This window comes from Xyrauchen texanus, chromosome 19, assembly GCF_025860055.1.
Source record: "Xyrauchen texanus isolate HMW12.3.18 chromosome 19, RBS_HiC_50CHRs, whole genome shotgun sequence".
Classification (NCBI taxonomy): Eukaryota; Metazoa; Chordata; class Actinopteri; order Cypriniformes; family Catostomidae; genus Xyrauchen; species Xyrauchen texanus.
Genome location: NC_068294.1, coordinates 11,358,530 through 11,374,264, shown reverse-complemented (window position 1 = coordinate 11,374,264; position 15,735 = coordinate 11,358,530). Strand labels below are relative to the sequence as shown.

Below are 15,735 nucleotides of genomic sequence, written 5' to 3'. Positions count from 1 at the left end.
AGTTAAGTTCGTAGAAATGCCATTTTTGTTTCAATATTAGCTATATATATATATATATATATATATATATATATATATATATATATATATATATATAGACAGACAAATAGACAGACAGACAGACAGACAGATAGACAGTCAGTCAGATACTAGATAGATAGACAGACCGATGGCTTATGTCATTTGATCTCAGCTGGCGGAAATGGCCAGTCCTCTCTGTTAATTCGACTTCCTGCCAACTGAAGTTCTTTAATCATGGCAGCTGCACCGACCTCGGTTGGCCAAGATCAACCGACCAAAACATCAACTCCACCCGTCGTGTTTGATCTGTCTCAGCCTCCGGTCATCGATGGTTTCACCCCTCTGTCAAGGACGAGGGAAGAGAACTTTAAGGACAAATTCATGAGGAAGACGAAAGAGAACCCATTCGTCCCTATAGGTGAGTTATATAAAACAATGACAAACACAAGCTGCAGAGCACGATTACATTACCATTAGAAAAGTTTATACCATCTTTATTACCACATTAAAGGCCGTTTAAGATCAAATGTATGGCATTCTGTTTGAGTCTATAATGTATAAATACAATACAATATACTACTACACAGGAGAGCGGAACCTGCTCATGTCATAGTGAAAATGCATTTAAGATCACGGTGATCATCGTATAGGCGACAAATGCGGTATTAATGCTATTTTCTGAGTCACATTAACAGGTTTGACCATGAAACTAGAGGTTTAGCTGACATTTTACTCTAATAATGCATGTTAAAACGTCATATTTGCACAGCTTGACTTTCAACTACCCGTCAACTGGAAAATTTGTCATTTTAACGGTAAAATAATGTAAAGATGCCACAGTAAAAAAAGTGAACTGGTTACATATGGTAAAAATTTTAATATACGTAACAAGACAATACATGTTATTTGAGCTAAAATATTGTTCATGTATTTTAGATATGAATGTTAATTTACTGTATAGTTAATGGATAATATGCATATTATGTTTAACAACAGAATACATGCACCTTTAAATATTCTTACAATTATGGAACAGTAATCTGGCATTTTCTGAAGTCCCTGGCCTTGACCCATCAAATTTCATTATATTTTATGGGAATAGTTATGTTGCTTCTTATTTTTATATCAGTTCAGGGTTGGGGAGTGACGGAAGACATGTAACAGGATTACGTATTTAAAATACAAAATATAAGTAACTGTATTCCACGACAGTTATAATTGAAATCATTGGTAATTAGAATACAGTTACATTCTAAAAGTATTTTGATTACTGAAGAGATTACTTTGCATTTTATTGTCATTTGTTTCATTTAATATTTAGTCCTTTCAGATGGAAAACATAAATGATGTGATCCAAAGTGCATTTGAACAGCGGTGAAACACTTTCTTATGATGTGTTACATTCATACGAGCAGACAGAGAATTACGTTTGAAGTAAGTTTGGAGCACAAGAAATAGAAATAAACCTTGTTTAAATTGTCAGCTTTACGCTAAGCTAAAATGTTATTTCTAGTCATTTTACATGCACATATTACCAGACACCATCATGTTTATTTATCAAGAAAATTCACATTGGATCATAATTAATTTTTTTTCTAGTAAGATCTTTGATATTAGGGCAAAAATCATATGCTCGATGATAATTTTTGTAGTGTTTTCCTGTAAAAATATCAAATAAATCCTTAAAACATGGTTAATTTGATATATCTTGTTTTAGAAACAACACTGCATAAGATAGTTATGTTTTTCAGAGAATGTATTTTTAACATGTGTATTTTGTCTTACTGTACTGGCAGAGTTTTTATAGTCAAAACAAGTGAACAAATCTACCAGTGGTGAAGAAGTAATCCAAAGTATTTAGAATACGTTACTGACCTCGAGTAATATAACAGAATATGTTACAAATGACATTTTACAGCATGTATTCTGTAACCTTTGAGATTTCGTTTTATTTTGTCTCAGCACAGAAATAGAGTAAGTGTGCGTCTCCCCCTCTTTGTCATTGCGTGTCATTAACACATGTGTATGAACCAGGAATATTTGCTATTACAGGGCTTTGCTTCCACAATCAAGGTTTATACTTGTTCTTTATATTTTCGTGGGAGTTTGGCACAAGACCGCACACGCATCAGAGCACTCTTCAAGGACAGGAGCTTGTTGCCCTCTATGGCGGCTCAGTGATGCTCTGAATTGGAGTTCAACTGAATGACTCACAAATGCTCCTTTCATGGCATTTATACAGTACATTTGTTTAAAATTCCCTTATTTGAGCATTAAAATGTGATTGGAATATGAATGCACAATAATCGCAGTTGTTTCAATAACCCGTGATCAGACGGTTATTTAATAATCGTGACAGGCCTACACGTGTGTTACCCTGATGGTGTTTTGTGTTTGTGTGAGTAACACTCTACAGTACATGTATATTAATTAATGCTGCTGGAAGAGTCATTCTTCATGAACTTCATGTCATCATGTGGTCTTTTGTAGTTACTACGGTGATTAACATTACATTTTAAAGTAAAAAGCAGACTTTTATAGTTTCAGAAGGTTACTGTCTCAAGTTTCTACCATTTAATAATATAAACAACAGTGAACCGTAAAATAAACTTCCCAAAAGCCTGAAATATGGTCATCATATTTTTTACATTAAATTTCTACATGCAAATCTGTTTGTGAATTATTTATTGTGCCAAAGCCAGAAAGAAAGAATAACAAAGATGAAGTACAATAAACAAAAACAGAGGTATTGTTTTTGAGAGCAAAAATGCTTCAAACCAAAGGCTTTGCTGGTGTAAAAGCTCCATTGAAGCTTTTTGTGACCATTATAAAGTAGTAATGCATCAACAAAGTAATTATAATAAAACATTTTGAATACCAGAACCACACTTTGGGAGGACAACATATTTTTGTTTCATGGTCTTGACAATTGATCTTGACAAGTGATCTGCTTATGTTCTTTCTGCACTATAACCTTGTGGAGGATTTTGTTTAAAACTGTCAGTTATTGGAATCATTATCATTCTCTCTTTAAGGTTGCTTAGGAACAGCAGGGGCATTGATCTACGGCCTCAGCGCCTTCAGAAGTGGCAAAACCCGACAGTCCCAGCTGCTAATGAGAGCCCGTATCTTCGCCCAAGGCTTCACCGTCGTTGCTATTATAGTGGGCGTGGCTGCCACGGCACTGAAACCCAAGCAATGAGAGAGGACAGACCAAGGGCAACACCAGAGTCTGTTTTATTATACAGACAAGAAGAGCCTTATGTGATTCATGGGTGAAATGTGAATGAACTGAACCATAAATGCCAACTCTTAGCATTTTTATTTCCTTTAAAGTGGTGCAGTGCAAGAACACAAGTTATAGTACGTCAGGTGGCGGCCAATAATATTTGCAATCTTTATCAATGTGTATCACACTTATACACAGATATAATACCCAGCATTTAATGTAAGAGGGTCATATCTTCTTGACACAGGTTAAGTGCACAGTAGCCACTTTTTGTGGTTTAATTATTTGGTTTGACTGGCAAATCAGTGCCTGGTGCCAATGTTGGTAAATTAAGGATATTTGAACATTGTTTTAAACATTACAATGCTTCTTATTTCAATTTTCTATTATGTCTGTACATTTAGGAATTGAACTGTTTAAGATGCAGTGTAATGTGTGACAATATGAATTCTTATTATTAAACAAAAATCAAGTGTAACAAATGTATTCTTTGTTTTGAGGAGTCACATTTGGGACATTCCGTGTCAATTAAACTGGCTCAAACTTTTGTTTGTGATCTTTTATTTTTGTGTTGGTGAAAATAATACATTATTATTATTATTGCCAAAATATTAAATGCAATGGATCAATATTTAGTATTTTGTAGAGGAGGGTCAAAATGAAAATATTTGCATACGATTTTGAAGAAAACTAGTTAAAAAAGCGTAAAAATGTGGCAGCATCATTATTTTATATTTACTTAGCGTATGATGGTCTATTACTAAACTCGGTTGACTTCGGCACTCCTTGTTGCGTTATACAGCAACGAAGTCCAAACATTTAAGTGAAAAAAACAAGTTTTCCAAAGTTGGATCACCTATAAGTTTTAAATATATTTTAATATCCTTTTAGATTTTAAAATGATCAGTTTTGTATAATAATTTATTTTGCCCTATGTGGTTTAATCCCAAAGATATGGCGTTCTCAATGTGACTCATGCAAAAATTGTTAAAGGTGCACTCAGTAATACTTTCCTCATTAAAAAAAAGTTTACCTGTAAGTCCAAGATGACTCAAAGACAAGATTCTGAGTGCACCTTTAAATCTCACACATTTTCAATGGTTGGAAACCAAATGTAGGTCACATCATATGAAGCTAGTTTTTCTTGTCCAACAAAACAAAGTTCTGAAATACAAATGAAACAAGAAATGTACCTTTGTTTATTAACCTAAAAACAATAGTCAAAATCCATAATTTCTTCAAAATACTTGGCAAAAGTTTTATTTTACCAGCTCTGTGCATGTGCCAAGTACTAGGATGTGTAATTGAGCTTGATATCATTATCATTTTTGGGTGAACTATTCATTTAAAAGTTAACTGAATTCAAAAGGTTTTACTTGAATTACAAATCAATATTGCATGTTTTAAATCACATTTGCACACATTTAATTGGCCAACTGCCATATTACAAACCACAGAGAAATTCAACCACAATTTATTTTCCATTAGATTGAAAATTCAAATATAGGCAAAAAAGAGTCAAATATAGGCAAATGGTTTCTACAGGAAACCATCATTTATTGTAGGATGCAACTAAACTGTTTAGCTTTAAAGGCAACACAAATTACTCTATGTAACAAGGCCTCCTCCCAGTTGGGTGAATATGAATTATATAAACAATCAGTAACATTTAATAGTCGTTTGTAGCTAGTAACAAGTAGAATTAAAAATTCAACATCTGGACCAAGTTCTATAAAAAGCAATATTGTTATTTTATTGCTCTACCATTTTTATATTTTGGCAGCTCGGATGATGAAGGCCTACGGATAGACAGTAAGTCACAGTGAGCAAAGGTTCAGGCACAGAATTCAATGGCCACATTCAGGAACTCAACACTTGACAAAAGATGTGCTTCAAACTCAGAATTATTCATCCTTGTGTTTATAGTAACATAACCGAACAATATGAACTGCAATCCAAGTACAGGAAGTAATGAAGGCTTGCTGTTCTGTGCTCTGATATATTAGCATGGTATTACACCTGTGAATAATAGGAACTGATCTTTTACTCCTGCTGGAAAATATCCCAAGTGCTGACTGCTATGGGAACAACAGACATAAAAAGAGCTGCATTTGTAAATAATAATGACAATGTGCTAATGTGTAAATTATAATAAAACAAGAACTTTAACAAGCTCACAAAAGTAACTTTCCTCATTGCAGTGAACATAAACACATGAAAGCAGATAATACAAAATCTGAGCACTGATTATTACAATTTATGTGAAGAAACGAAGGGTATAGAATACTCTGTAGGGTTAGAGATGGTAACTAAACTGTCTGTATCTATACTGAAACAAACCAGTTAATGTGGAGATATCTGTATAACATTAAAGACCCTGAATGGTTCCTTTGGCTGGACTAAAATGTTTGGCATTATGGTAAAACTACTGCCTTATTAATGATTTCACTTACATTGGGATTCATGTAATAAAATTCCTTGACCTGGTCTCTTTATGTCCAATATTTGAGGCACACTTGCAATTTTTCTTAATTTACAAAATTCTCGAACATATGGAATAGGCAAACTAAAGCTTCTGACCCAGCAAAACACCCGGGCACATAAATAGAAAGTTTAAATACAATAAATTGTACACCATCTATGACCCCGTTAAAAACAAAAAACTTGTTAAGAGTGTTCAGCCTCACTAAAATAAAGTGCAAGAAGGGAAAAGGAAGAAAGCCTGTGAAACATTATTTTAGAGTTATTTTAGCGAACCAGAGGTGTCTGTTTTAGAGAAATGAGAACAGAGCGCATTCGAGACACGTCTTTAGTCTGACGGCTGGTTTTTGGGTTGAAATCACACAGCCGGGCCACTTTCTCCCACTCTGTGCCGGGACTGTCATCATCACACTCCTTGAGGAAGGCCTCCTCTGATGCTCTACAGTGATAAAAGAAGAGAATAATCAGTCACCTCACAGATAGAGTAGAGGTCATATCCGTCCATCCGTGTTTTTATATGTATATCTGTCTTTTTATCTGTCTATCAGTCTGTCTGTCTGTCTTTTTATCTGTATATCAGTCTGTCTGTCTGTCTGTCTTTTTATCTGTCTATCAGTCTGTCTGTCTGTCTTTTTATCTGTATATCAGTCTGTCTGTCTGTCTCCTATCTATCTATCTGTCTGTCTGTCTGTCTGTCTGTCTGTCTGTCTGTCTGTCTGTCTGTCTATCTATCTATCTATCTATCTATCTATCTATCTATCTAACTATCTGTCTGTATATCAGTCTGTCTGTCTATCTATCTGTCTGTCTGTCTATCTATCTATCTATCTGTCTGTCTGTCTGTCTATCTATCTGTCTGTCTGTCTGTCTGTCTGTCTATCTATCTATCTATCTATCTGTCTGTCTGTCTGTCTATCTATCTATCTATTTATCTATCTATCTAATCTGTCCGTCCGTCTATCTATAAGTCCATCTGTCTGTCTATCTATCTATCTATCTATCTATCTATCTATCTATCTATCTATCTATCTATCTATCTATCTATCTATCTATCTATCTATCTACCTAATCAGTCCGTCCGTCCGGCTGTCTGTCTATCTTTTTATCTGTCTGTCTGTCTGTCTGTCTGTCTGTCTGTCTGTCTATCTATCTATCTATCTATCTATCTATCTATCTAACTGTCTGTCTGTATATCAGTCTGTCTGTCTATCTATCTGTCTGTCTGTCTATCTATCTATCTATCTATCTGTCTGTCTGTCTGTCTAACTGTCTATCTATCTGTCTGTCTGTCTGTCTGTCTATCTATCTATTTATCTATCTATCTAATCTGTCCGTCCGTCTATCTATAAGTCCATCTGTCTGTCTATCTATCTTTTTATCTGCCTGTCTGTCTATCTTTTTATCTATCTATCTATCTATCTATCTATCTATCTATCTATCTATCTATCTATCTATCTGTCTGTCTATCTATCTATCTGTCCGTCTGTCTATCTATCTTTTTATCTGTCTATCAGTCTGTGTCTGTCTATCTATCTATCTATCTATCTATCTATCTATCTATCTATCTATCTATCTATCTATCTATCTATCTATCTCTCTGTCTGTCTGTCTGTCTGTCTGTCTGTCTGTCTGTCTGTCTATCTATCTATCTAATCTGTCCGTCCGTCTATCTATAAGTCCATCTGTCTGTCTATCTATCTTTTTATCTATCTATCTATCTATCTATCTATCTATCTATCTATCTATCTATCTATCTATCTATCTATCTATCTATCTATCTGTCTGTCTGTCTGTCTATCTATCTTTTTATCTATCTATCTGTCCGGTCTGTCTATCTATCTTTTTATCTGTCTATCAGTCTGTGTCTGTCTGTCTATCTATCTATCTATCTATCTATCTATCTATCTATCTATCTATCTATCTATCTATCTATCTATCTATCTGTCCATCTGTCTGTCTATCTATCTATCTATCTATCTATCTATCTATCTATCTATCTATCTATCTATCTATCTATCTGTCCGTCTGTCTATCTATCTTTTTATCTATCTATCTATCTATCTATCTATCTATCTATCTATCTATCTGTCCGTCTGTCTATCTATCTTTTTATCTGTCTATCAGTCTGTGTCTACCTACTCTGTCTGTCTGTCTGTCCGTCCTTCCATATGTCTGTCTGTCTGTCTGTCTATCTATCTATCTATCTGTCAGTCACTCTCACAGACACGGCATTACATAAAATATTATACATACATTTTAGAATCCTAAATGTGCTGTTATCTGCTAAAAAAATAGAATGACGTTAATACATAAAGAATAGCATAAAGTTTAAAAGGTAAGATGAAATAAGCCATTCAAATCTTAAAGATGCTTAATAGAGCCATGCATCCCCAATTATGTAAACAGGATCTAAAATAGTATCTTTGTTTATGTGATGCAAGTGAAAAACTGTGTGGAATTATGCCATTTTGCTGATTTAGGGACATGTTATGGTAAACATACACCAAGCCTATGGCATCAGAGTTGGGCTGTTTGTAGAAAGCCTTATCAGCATTCCTAGTGCACAAACAGGCAGTATAGCAGAAGAGGATAAAAGAGGGGATAAAGGAAATGAAGAAGAAAATGGGAGTAGGAGAGTAAAAGAAAGAGATACAGAGGGAGAGAGTCAGTACACAAAAGCTGCACATGAAATAAGTGTTAAAGTACATCAAATGCTTTTCATGACAACGAACGACTGTGCAATAATGAAGATGTAAAAAAGATTAAATTAGTCATCTATCAGTGTACAACTAATAAATCTGACAGTTAACAATCTATGCACTAATTCAAGTTAGAGTTATCACAATCCATTACATAATCACCGCAATAAGTCATAATACTGCTTCACATTAATATATAGTAAGCCAACGTATTACAATCTGAATTTCTCATAAACATTAATTGATCATTAAACTTGACTTTGAATCAAACACGAATCAAACTCTACAAAGAAAAACACACAATGGGCCTCACTCATCGTTAAACACAAGCACAACAAATGTCTGTCTAAAATACTCATAAAACCATTGTTGCATAATTTACACAGAAATTCGTTCTGCTCGTGATTCATGAACGAGGCTCATTTTTGCTACATGTGACTAAGGGGAAGGTACGACCAACAATAAATTATAACTTTTACACTGTGGCATACCCAAATAATACATGTCTAATAAAGTCCATGCGATTGATCTATTTAAAACAAAAAAAAACACAGTCTTCACTGTGCTCATGAAAATCTACAGTAAAAGATAGTGGGAATCAGACACCTAGCAAAACTTGAAGTCTGAGTTGAGATGTGTCACAGATGGCTGGTGTAAGTCTCGTAATGGATTAGATACATTTAGCTGTCTAAAATAAATGATTTATGTAAAAACTCTACTATCATGTCTTTAAAGACCCCATGAAATGGTTACACGAACACAGCTTTCTTTCCTGTGATACTGTGTTGATATTTTATTGAACAAAAAATAGAATATGTCCATGCAAACAAGACGAGTCCTCTACATTTCTGGCCTGGAATGGTCCTGAAAATGTGCATTTTTGGTCCTTTTGAATATGTTCATTTTCTCAATTTGTAGAATATCACATAGATGGTCTAAAAGCTATCAGACGTGGACATAATGCCACAAAACTCCAATTTTGATTTCATGGTGTCTTTAGTTTAAATCAATAATAATTACTTAATTAAATGTTAAAGCTGGTTAAACTGAGAGATCATTTTACAATAATATTGTGAACTGTCTGCATCAGAATATACATACAGCTCAACGAAGTGTGAATATTAAAAATGGAGTGAAACATACCTGTTGTTGGCTTTATTTTTCTCCATCTGATCATTCTGGTGTACATGCCAGTCCTCAAGCTCTTTACGAGCTTTCTCCCTCCACACAGCCTCAGTTGCTTTAGAGGCCAAATCTACACATCAGAAACCAAAGAAAATCCAAATGATTCTCATTAACAGACACAAATTCTTATGGATTTAAAAATTAAGATGTCTGAAATACAGTGAACATTAACTTTGTGCAATCCCGCGCACACATGCGTGGATGTATTTTGGCTTCGCTATATGCAATGCAGAATTTAAATGTATTTTAACCGACTGATCTCAGTTTAAGAGACTCCGTTCAGTAAAGGGTTAAACTTTCGATGCATGGAGTCATGTGACAAAACAACATGGCACCAACCACAGTGGAGCTTATTTTAGGGAGAAATGCCAACAAAACCACATCTGGTAAGAAACCTAATTAAGTTTTTACATTGAAAACTGCAGATGACGTTTGGACAAGGGACAATGGTAATCAGTACATAGATTCAGAATTTATAACGTATCATTGTATTTTAACATGGTTGGCAGTGATTGGACGATGATGGTCATTACATTGAATCTAATTTCTGATGTAATGTTTGTAATGTCTGACTTTCTATAGCATGGTTCTATTTAAAATTTCACAACTTATTCCCGCTGTCCACATATGTGGACATCCATTTATAGGAAACAATTTGCTCTAGTTTTTGTTTTTAGATGGTTATTATGTTCTACTAGTTACAAATCAAAATGGCAAATGCACACAGCAGTCACGCTCGGGTCTCAGAACGTTAAATAAATATATATAAGATTTGTTTGTTCTCTGTAAGTGAGATAATATTCAGCAACTGGAGTTTTCTTGATAGTACGCCGTATTTGGCTAGTTATGTGATCTCAATATGGTGGCCACCATGAGGAGTCCACCTTAATATAAACATTTTTCTAAAAACAAAATGTGAGTGTATGTCATTATAAGTTAAAGGCATTATTTATTTCATTAAGTGTATAACTCTAACTGGGAGAAATAAAGAAAAACTTAAATGAAATAAAGGTAGACCTCATTTTACAAAATGAAAACTAAAGATTTCACCTATGAAATGACCTGCATCTAATATAATAACATGTCAAATAGTTGTCTTAATTGAACTGCCAGTCTATCCAGTTCATAAAGAAAAAATTTTTTTCCTACTTTACATTATTTATAATTATACAGGAAATAATTCATCACCCAATTCCTCCAGCCGAGCCATTTGTTCCTCCCTCCATTTGCGCAAGCTCTCAGGTTCTTGTCTCTGTATATCCACTTGAGCAATGGCTGAGTAGCTGTCCGTTGTGCCGTTGATGTCCTAATGATGTAATGTTAACAATACATAAACATGAATTGTACAAAACAGTTAATCGGAAAACATTTGCAGTTCTCTGACCACACTTACCTGAAACATATCTCCGTTTACAGCAGTGACTGGTACTCCTCCAAAATCACCTGCACTCAAATAAGGGAAACAACTTGTGAATGTGAGTTTTAGCACTTGTTGGGCAACAGTTTCAATGCTACGTTACCTCATGCAAACATTACAGGTACAGTGTTTCCCATTAGTTACCTAGATCTTATTTATCCCGCCACAGTTTCATAATGAACCAAAAATATTTGTACACTTCTCATAATAACATAAAAGTTCTCTAACGTTGAGTTTTGTGCTGCTGCTTCGGCAAAGCATCTCTCAATCCCAGTCAGTCAGTTAAACTCTGTCTCGTTTACCATGATTTGTGGGTGTGACTTTTTTGCAGTGTCATCACCATTCATATCTACACAACCCAGGGCTCGACATTAACGCTTGTCCACTTGTCCGGGACAAGTGGATTTTTGAATGAGAATTTTACTTGAAGTTTACTTGAATTTGAATTTTTTTGAATTTGAACTTGAATTTTACTTGCCCGACCGAACAAGCAGACTGTTTAAAACGTCAATAACGAACAAATATCCAGCTATATTTGTGATAGACTAGGTCTGTGTCAATTATTAGAAAGTTCATATTTTTATTCTGGTGTTGAAAATAATCTAGAGCACATCATTTTATAATTCGCTAGTGATCTAGTAACAGCTGCGCCCTGTTTGATTGACAGGTTGCATATGTGTGTGCGCTGAACATGCGTGTGTGTGGTGAAAATGCTCACGCTAATGCACATCTGAACAGTCAAATACATTTAAAAATTCTGCCAAAATTCCCGTCTTGGTGAGGTATTCATGTAAACACAGAGAGTGATGTCTAAAGTGAATGTAAACAGCGGAGAAAAAAAAGTGGATTTTTATTAAAATGTCGGACTTGTAAGTATAAATATAAGATAATAGACCTGATGCTGTCTAGTGTGTCATTATAATAATCAAACAACCAGAGCAAGAAAATGAGTAAACACTCAATGCTCTTGACTGAGTAACTTTAGTAGCTTTAGAAAGTATTGATGTCTTGTAATCATACAGTGAAGACCAGTAGTAGTTTTATGTTGCATTTCATTCTGAATGTTTATTGAATACTTGATAATCTACTGCTGTTAAAAAAGCACTGAATTTGAGATTTTTTGTTCTATAACATTTTTTTAATCTATTTTTATTCATTGCTGTTTTTAATTGTTATTTTATTACTAACTGTTAACTAGTCTTGAATAATTACTTAAGAACTTGTAAACATTGTTTCATAATTAATATATTAGTTAGTGTTATTATTTATTGTGGTTTTGAAGCTGGTATTGAGAATCATCAAATTTCACTACCGACTACAGAAGTTTTGGTATTGTGATAATGTATAGCCTTTATTGTACAGTTCATGGTAGATCTTGCTGCAATAATATGATGAAATGTATGATTATATTACTACTAGAACACACAATTATTTACAAGGGCACAAAGTTCTTCACAGATCTAACCTATTAATTTTGATCTCAAAGTGAACCATACTGATGCATTTATCTTTAAAATGTACAAAAGTTTCTTACAGGACACATGCCCCAGGACCCCCCTAGAGGGTCAGAGGTTCACCCACCACAGTCTCACAAAATCCTGAGTGGTTGTAACCACTAAGGTATCACTGGAATGCAGCAAACCTTGTTGGACTGTGAGTAGTACATGTAGAAATGACTTTGTCTGACTTTTAAATACTAAATCAAATTGGAGGTAATTAGTGGAAAATGCTTACTCGTGGTGTGAAGAGACCTTTTAGAGTGTATAATGTCCTTTCAATTACAGTTTCACCACAGGGCACATAGCACCCATTTTGTCCTCTTAAATTGTTTTCAGTGTGACATAACCTACTTTGGGTGACACAGTGTTGTCGCTAAAAGACCCCTCAGAATGTATAATGTCTTCTCAATTGCAGGCAAACAAGCCCTGAGTCTCCAATTTCTCTGTGACATACTCAGGTTTGGGTACAGTGTTGATGTCTGAAACATATGCTATCCACATTGAGAGGAACGTTCCCTTGGCTTTCTACCCAACCAACCTGCTTTCCAATGTCTTTCTCTCACTTTCTCACTTTTATGAGTACATTTTTCCTGTTTGTTTACTGTCTGGTCATGAGAGTACGATGTCAATTTTCATCTCAAATTCTGTGTCAAAGCTAATGATGTGTCACAAAGGTTGAATGACAGTATTGATTTGATTGTATTAAGTTTTACGTTCTCTTATTATTAATACAGAAATGGAGTTCAGTTTCTAAGTATATTGTTGTATTTATAGCCGTTTTAAATAAAAACTACTATCTCTCTACGACCGGCTGCTTATGGATCATGATAATGATGATGAAGAAGACTCTGTTGAAAATAGTCTATTAGAAAATGTAATTTCTTACAGTGTCAATGTTACATGATTGTATTACATAAGTAAGTACTATGTAATAATAATGAACAACATTTACATGTGGATCAGCTAAGTTACACATGCTTTTATTATGTATTTTTCTATAGCAATTAATTCTAATAATGTAGTATCCCTTTTAAAACAGTACTGTGGGGTACCATGGTACTATGATGGTATTACACTGGCAGCCAAAAGTTTGGAATAATGTACAGATTTTGCTCTTATGGAAAGAAATTGGTAATTCACCATAGTGGCATTCAACTGATCACAATGTACAGTCAGGTCTTTAATAAAGTCAACAATTACAATTACAATTTAAAAAGAAAAAGAAAAGAAAAACTACTTCAAAGGGTTCTCATCAAAAAATCCTCCACATACAGCAATGGCAGCTTTGCAGATATTTGGCATTCTAGCTGTCAGTTTGTCCAGATACTCTGGTGACATTTCACCCCACGCTTTCTGTAGCACTTGCCATAGATGTGACTGTCTTGTCGGGCACTTCTCACGCACCTTACAGCCTAACTGATCCCACAAAAGCTCAATGAGGTTAAGATCAAAAACACTCTTTACCAATTATCTGTTGTCCAATGTCTGTGTTTCTTTAACATTTTCTTTTTCAAAAGTGGCTTTTTCTCTTTACTGTTGTTCATGAAACTGGTGATGAGCGGGTAGAATTCAATGAAGCTGTCAGCGGAGGACATGTGAGGCGTCTATTTCTCAAACTAGAGACTCTGATGTACTTATCCTCTTGTTTAGTTGTACATCTGGTCTTCCACATCTCTTTCTGTCCTTGTTAGAGCCAGTTGTCCTTTGACTTTGAAGACTGCAGTGTAAAACTTTGTATGAAATCGTCAGTTTTGTGGCAATTTCAAGCATTGTGTAGCCTTCCATCCTCAAAACAATGATTGAGTTTCTAGAGAAAGATGTTTATTTTTTGCCATTTTTGACCTAATATTGACCTTTAAGACATGCTAGTCTATTGCAAACTGTGGCAACTCAAAAACAAACACAAAGACAACATTAAGTTTCAATTAATGAACCAAATAGCTTTAGCTTTTTTGTGTTTGATAAAATGGCAAGTGACTTTCTAGTACCAAATTAACAATTTAGCATGATTATGCAAGGACAAGGTGTTGTAGTGATGGCTGCTGGAAATGGGGCCTGTCTAGATATTATATAAAAAAATAAAAAAAAATGTTTAAAAAGTGACGGTTTTTTTTTTTTACATCAGTAATGTCCTGAATATAATTTGTGATCAGTTGAATGCCACTTTGGTGAATTAAAGGACCAATTTCCTTCAGAAACAGCAAAATATGTACATTATTCCAATCTTTTGACACTTTGATATATACTGAGGTACTGAGTGATAACCATATTCATGTACCATAGTATTTACATGGTACTTCAAGACACTTAGCATTGTATTAATAATTATCATGGAAATAATAGAATTCCATTGAACATGTCCAAAAACCGCATTGCCACGGTCTCAAGTACTTTTTTCGATAGCCTAAAAAGTTACAATAATCTTTCACGATATATAATTAATATGTAATTATAATATAATAAATATATATTACACCCCATCGTTTCCCTTACATAAAACTATAATGAACTCAAAATCATCTAGATTCGTCAGTCATAGTACAGTAATAGTACATATAATTATCTAAAAATACTTTAATAACGCTCTGAGTGAGCAAAGGCAAACAGGCCAGAGCAACACACGCACCTCCGATGATCGTGTACGTGTCCGAGGGCGGAGGTCCGCCGTCCTCCAGCGCACCGAACCCGGCGGCGTCGTTTTCAATCACGGCGATCTCATTCTCCTGCTGGGCCAGAAACGCGGCGGCCGGGTCCTCTTCTACATGAACTCCGTTGTCAGACGCGTTGAAGCCAAAGTCGTCAGCCATGTTTAACAAAGTAACACCGGCTGCTCTAAAAACCCTCTGGCTGTTTTATTCTGCGAGCGAGTTAAGACGGTCAAAGGAAAATTAAACTTTCGCGAGCTGTTAATGAGTAAATGTAGAAAGCTTTGGATGTTGTTAAAGTATACAGAGGACTTATTTCTTTTGTACTGCTGCAGGTTAGCTATGAGTTGAATGACGCGCAGCTCTCGGCGCAGTTGAGCGTAGCAGGCAGTTGATTTGTTGTGGTATGTGTCCATCTACTGGAGAGAAGAGGTAGTGCAGGCGTCTGCGCTCATTAATGCATTAATAGCACTGCTGCACTAATGCCTGCTTTAAAGTCAGATAAACAATGAAACAGTCATAGTGATCAGTAAACCTGCGCTGTTATATCCACCTCACT

At 34.9% G+C, this 15,735-nt stretch overlaps 2 protein-coding genes across 3 annotated transcripts; one reads left to right on the top strand and one right to left on the bottom strand.

The window, feature by feature from the left end:
* The first annotated feature begins 202 nt into the window (after nt 1-202).
* Nucleotides 203-3,797, top strand: LOC127659961 (HIG1 domain family member 2A-like). The gene is made up of 2 exons (XM_052149975.1): nt 203-439; nt 3,057-3,797. Exons 1-2 carry the CDS (start codon nt 256-258, stop codon nt 3,221-3,223), a joined length of 351 nt encoding a protein of 116 aa, XP_052005935.1. The 5' UTR covers nt 203-255; the 3' UTR covers nt 3,224-3,797.
* A 638-nt stretch (nt 3,798-4,435) lies between these two features.
* On the bottom strand, nt 4,436-15,584 carry LOC127659959 (clathrin light chain B-like). Of its 2 annotated transcripts, XM_052149973.1 has the most exons (6): nt 15,158-15,584; nt 11,009-11,058; nt 10,804-10,921; nt 9,574-9,685; nt 8,234-8,287; nt 4,436-6,170 (listed from the first exon to the last, which is right to left on the bottom strand). In XM_052149973.1, exons 1-6 carry the CDS (start codon nt 15,336-15,338, stop codon nt 5,999-6,001), a joined length of 687 nt encoding a protein of 228 aa, XP_052005933.1. In that variant the 5' UTR covers nt 15,339-15,584; the 3' UTR covers nt 4,436-5,998. The 2 variants fall into 2 exon arrangements, with proteins under 2 accessions (XP_052005933.1, XP_052005934.1); XM_052149974.1 differs by lacking the exon at nt 8,234-8,287 and having other exon boundaries at nt 4,439-6,170; nt 15,158-15,580.
* Between the last annotated feature and the right edge of the window lie 151 nt (nt 15,585-15,735).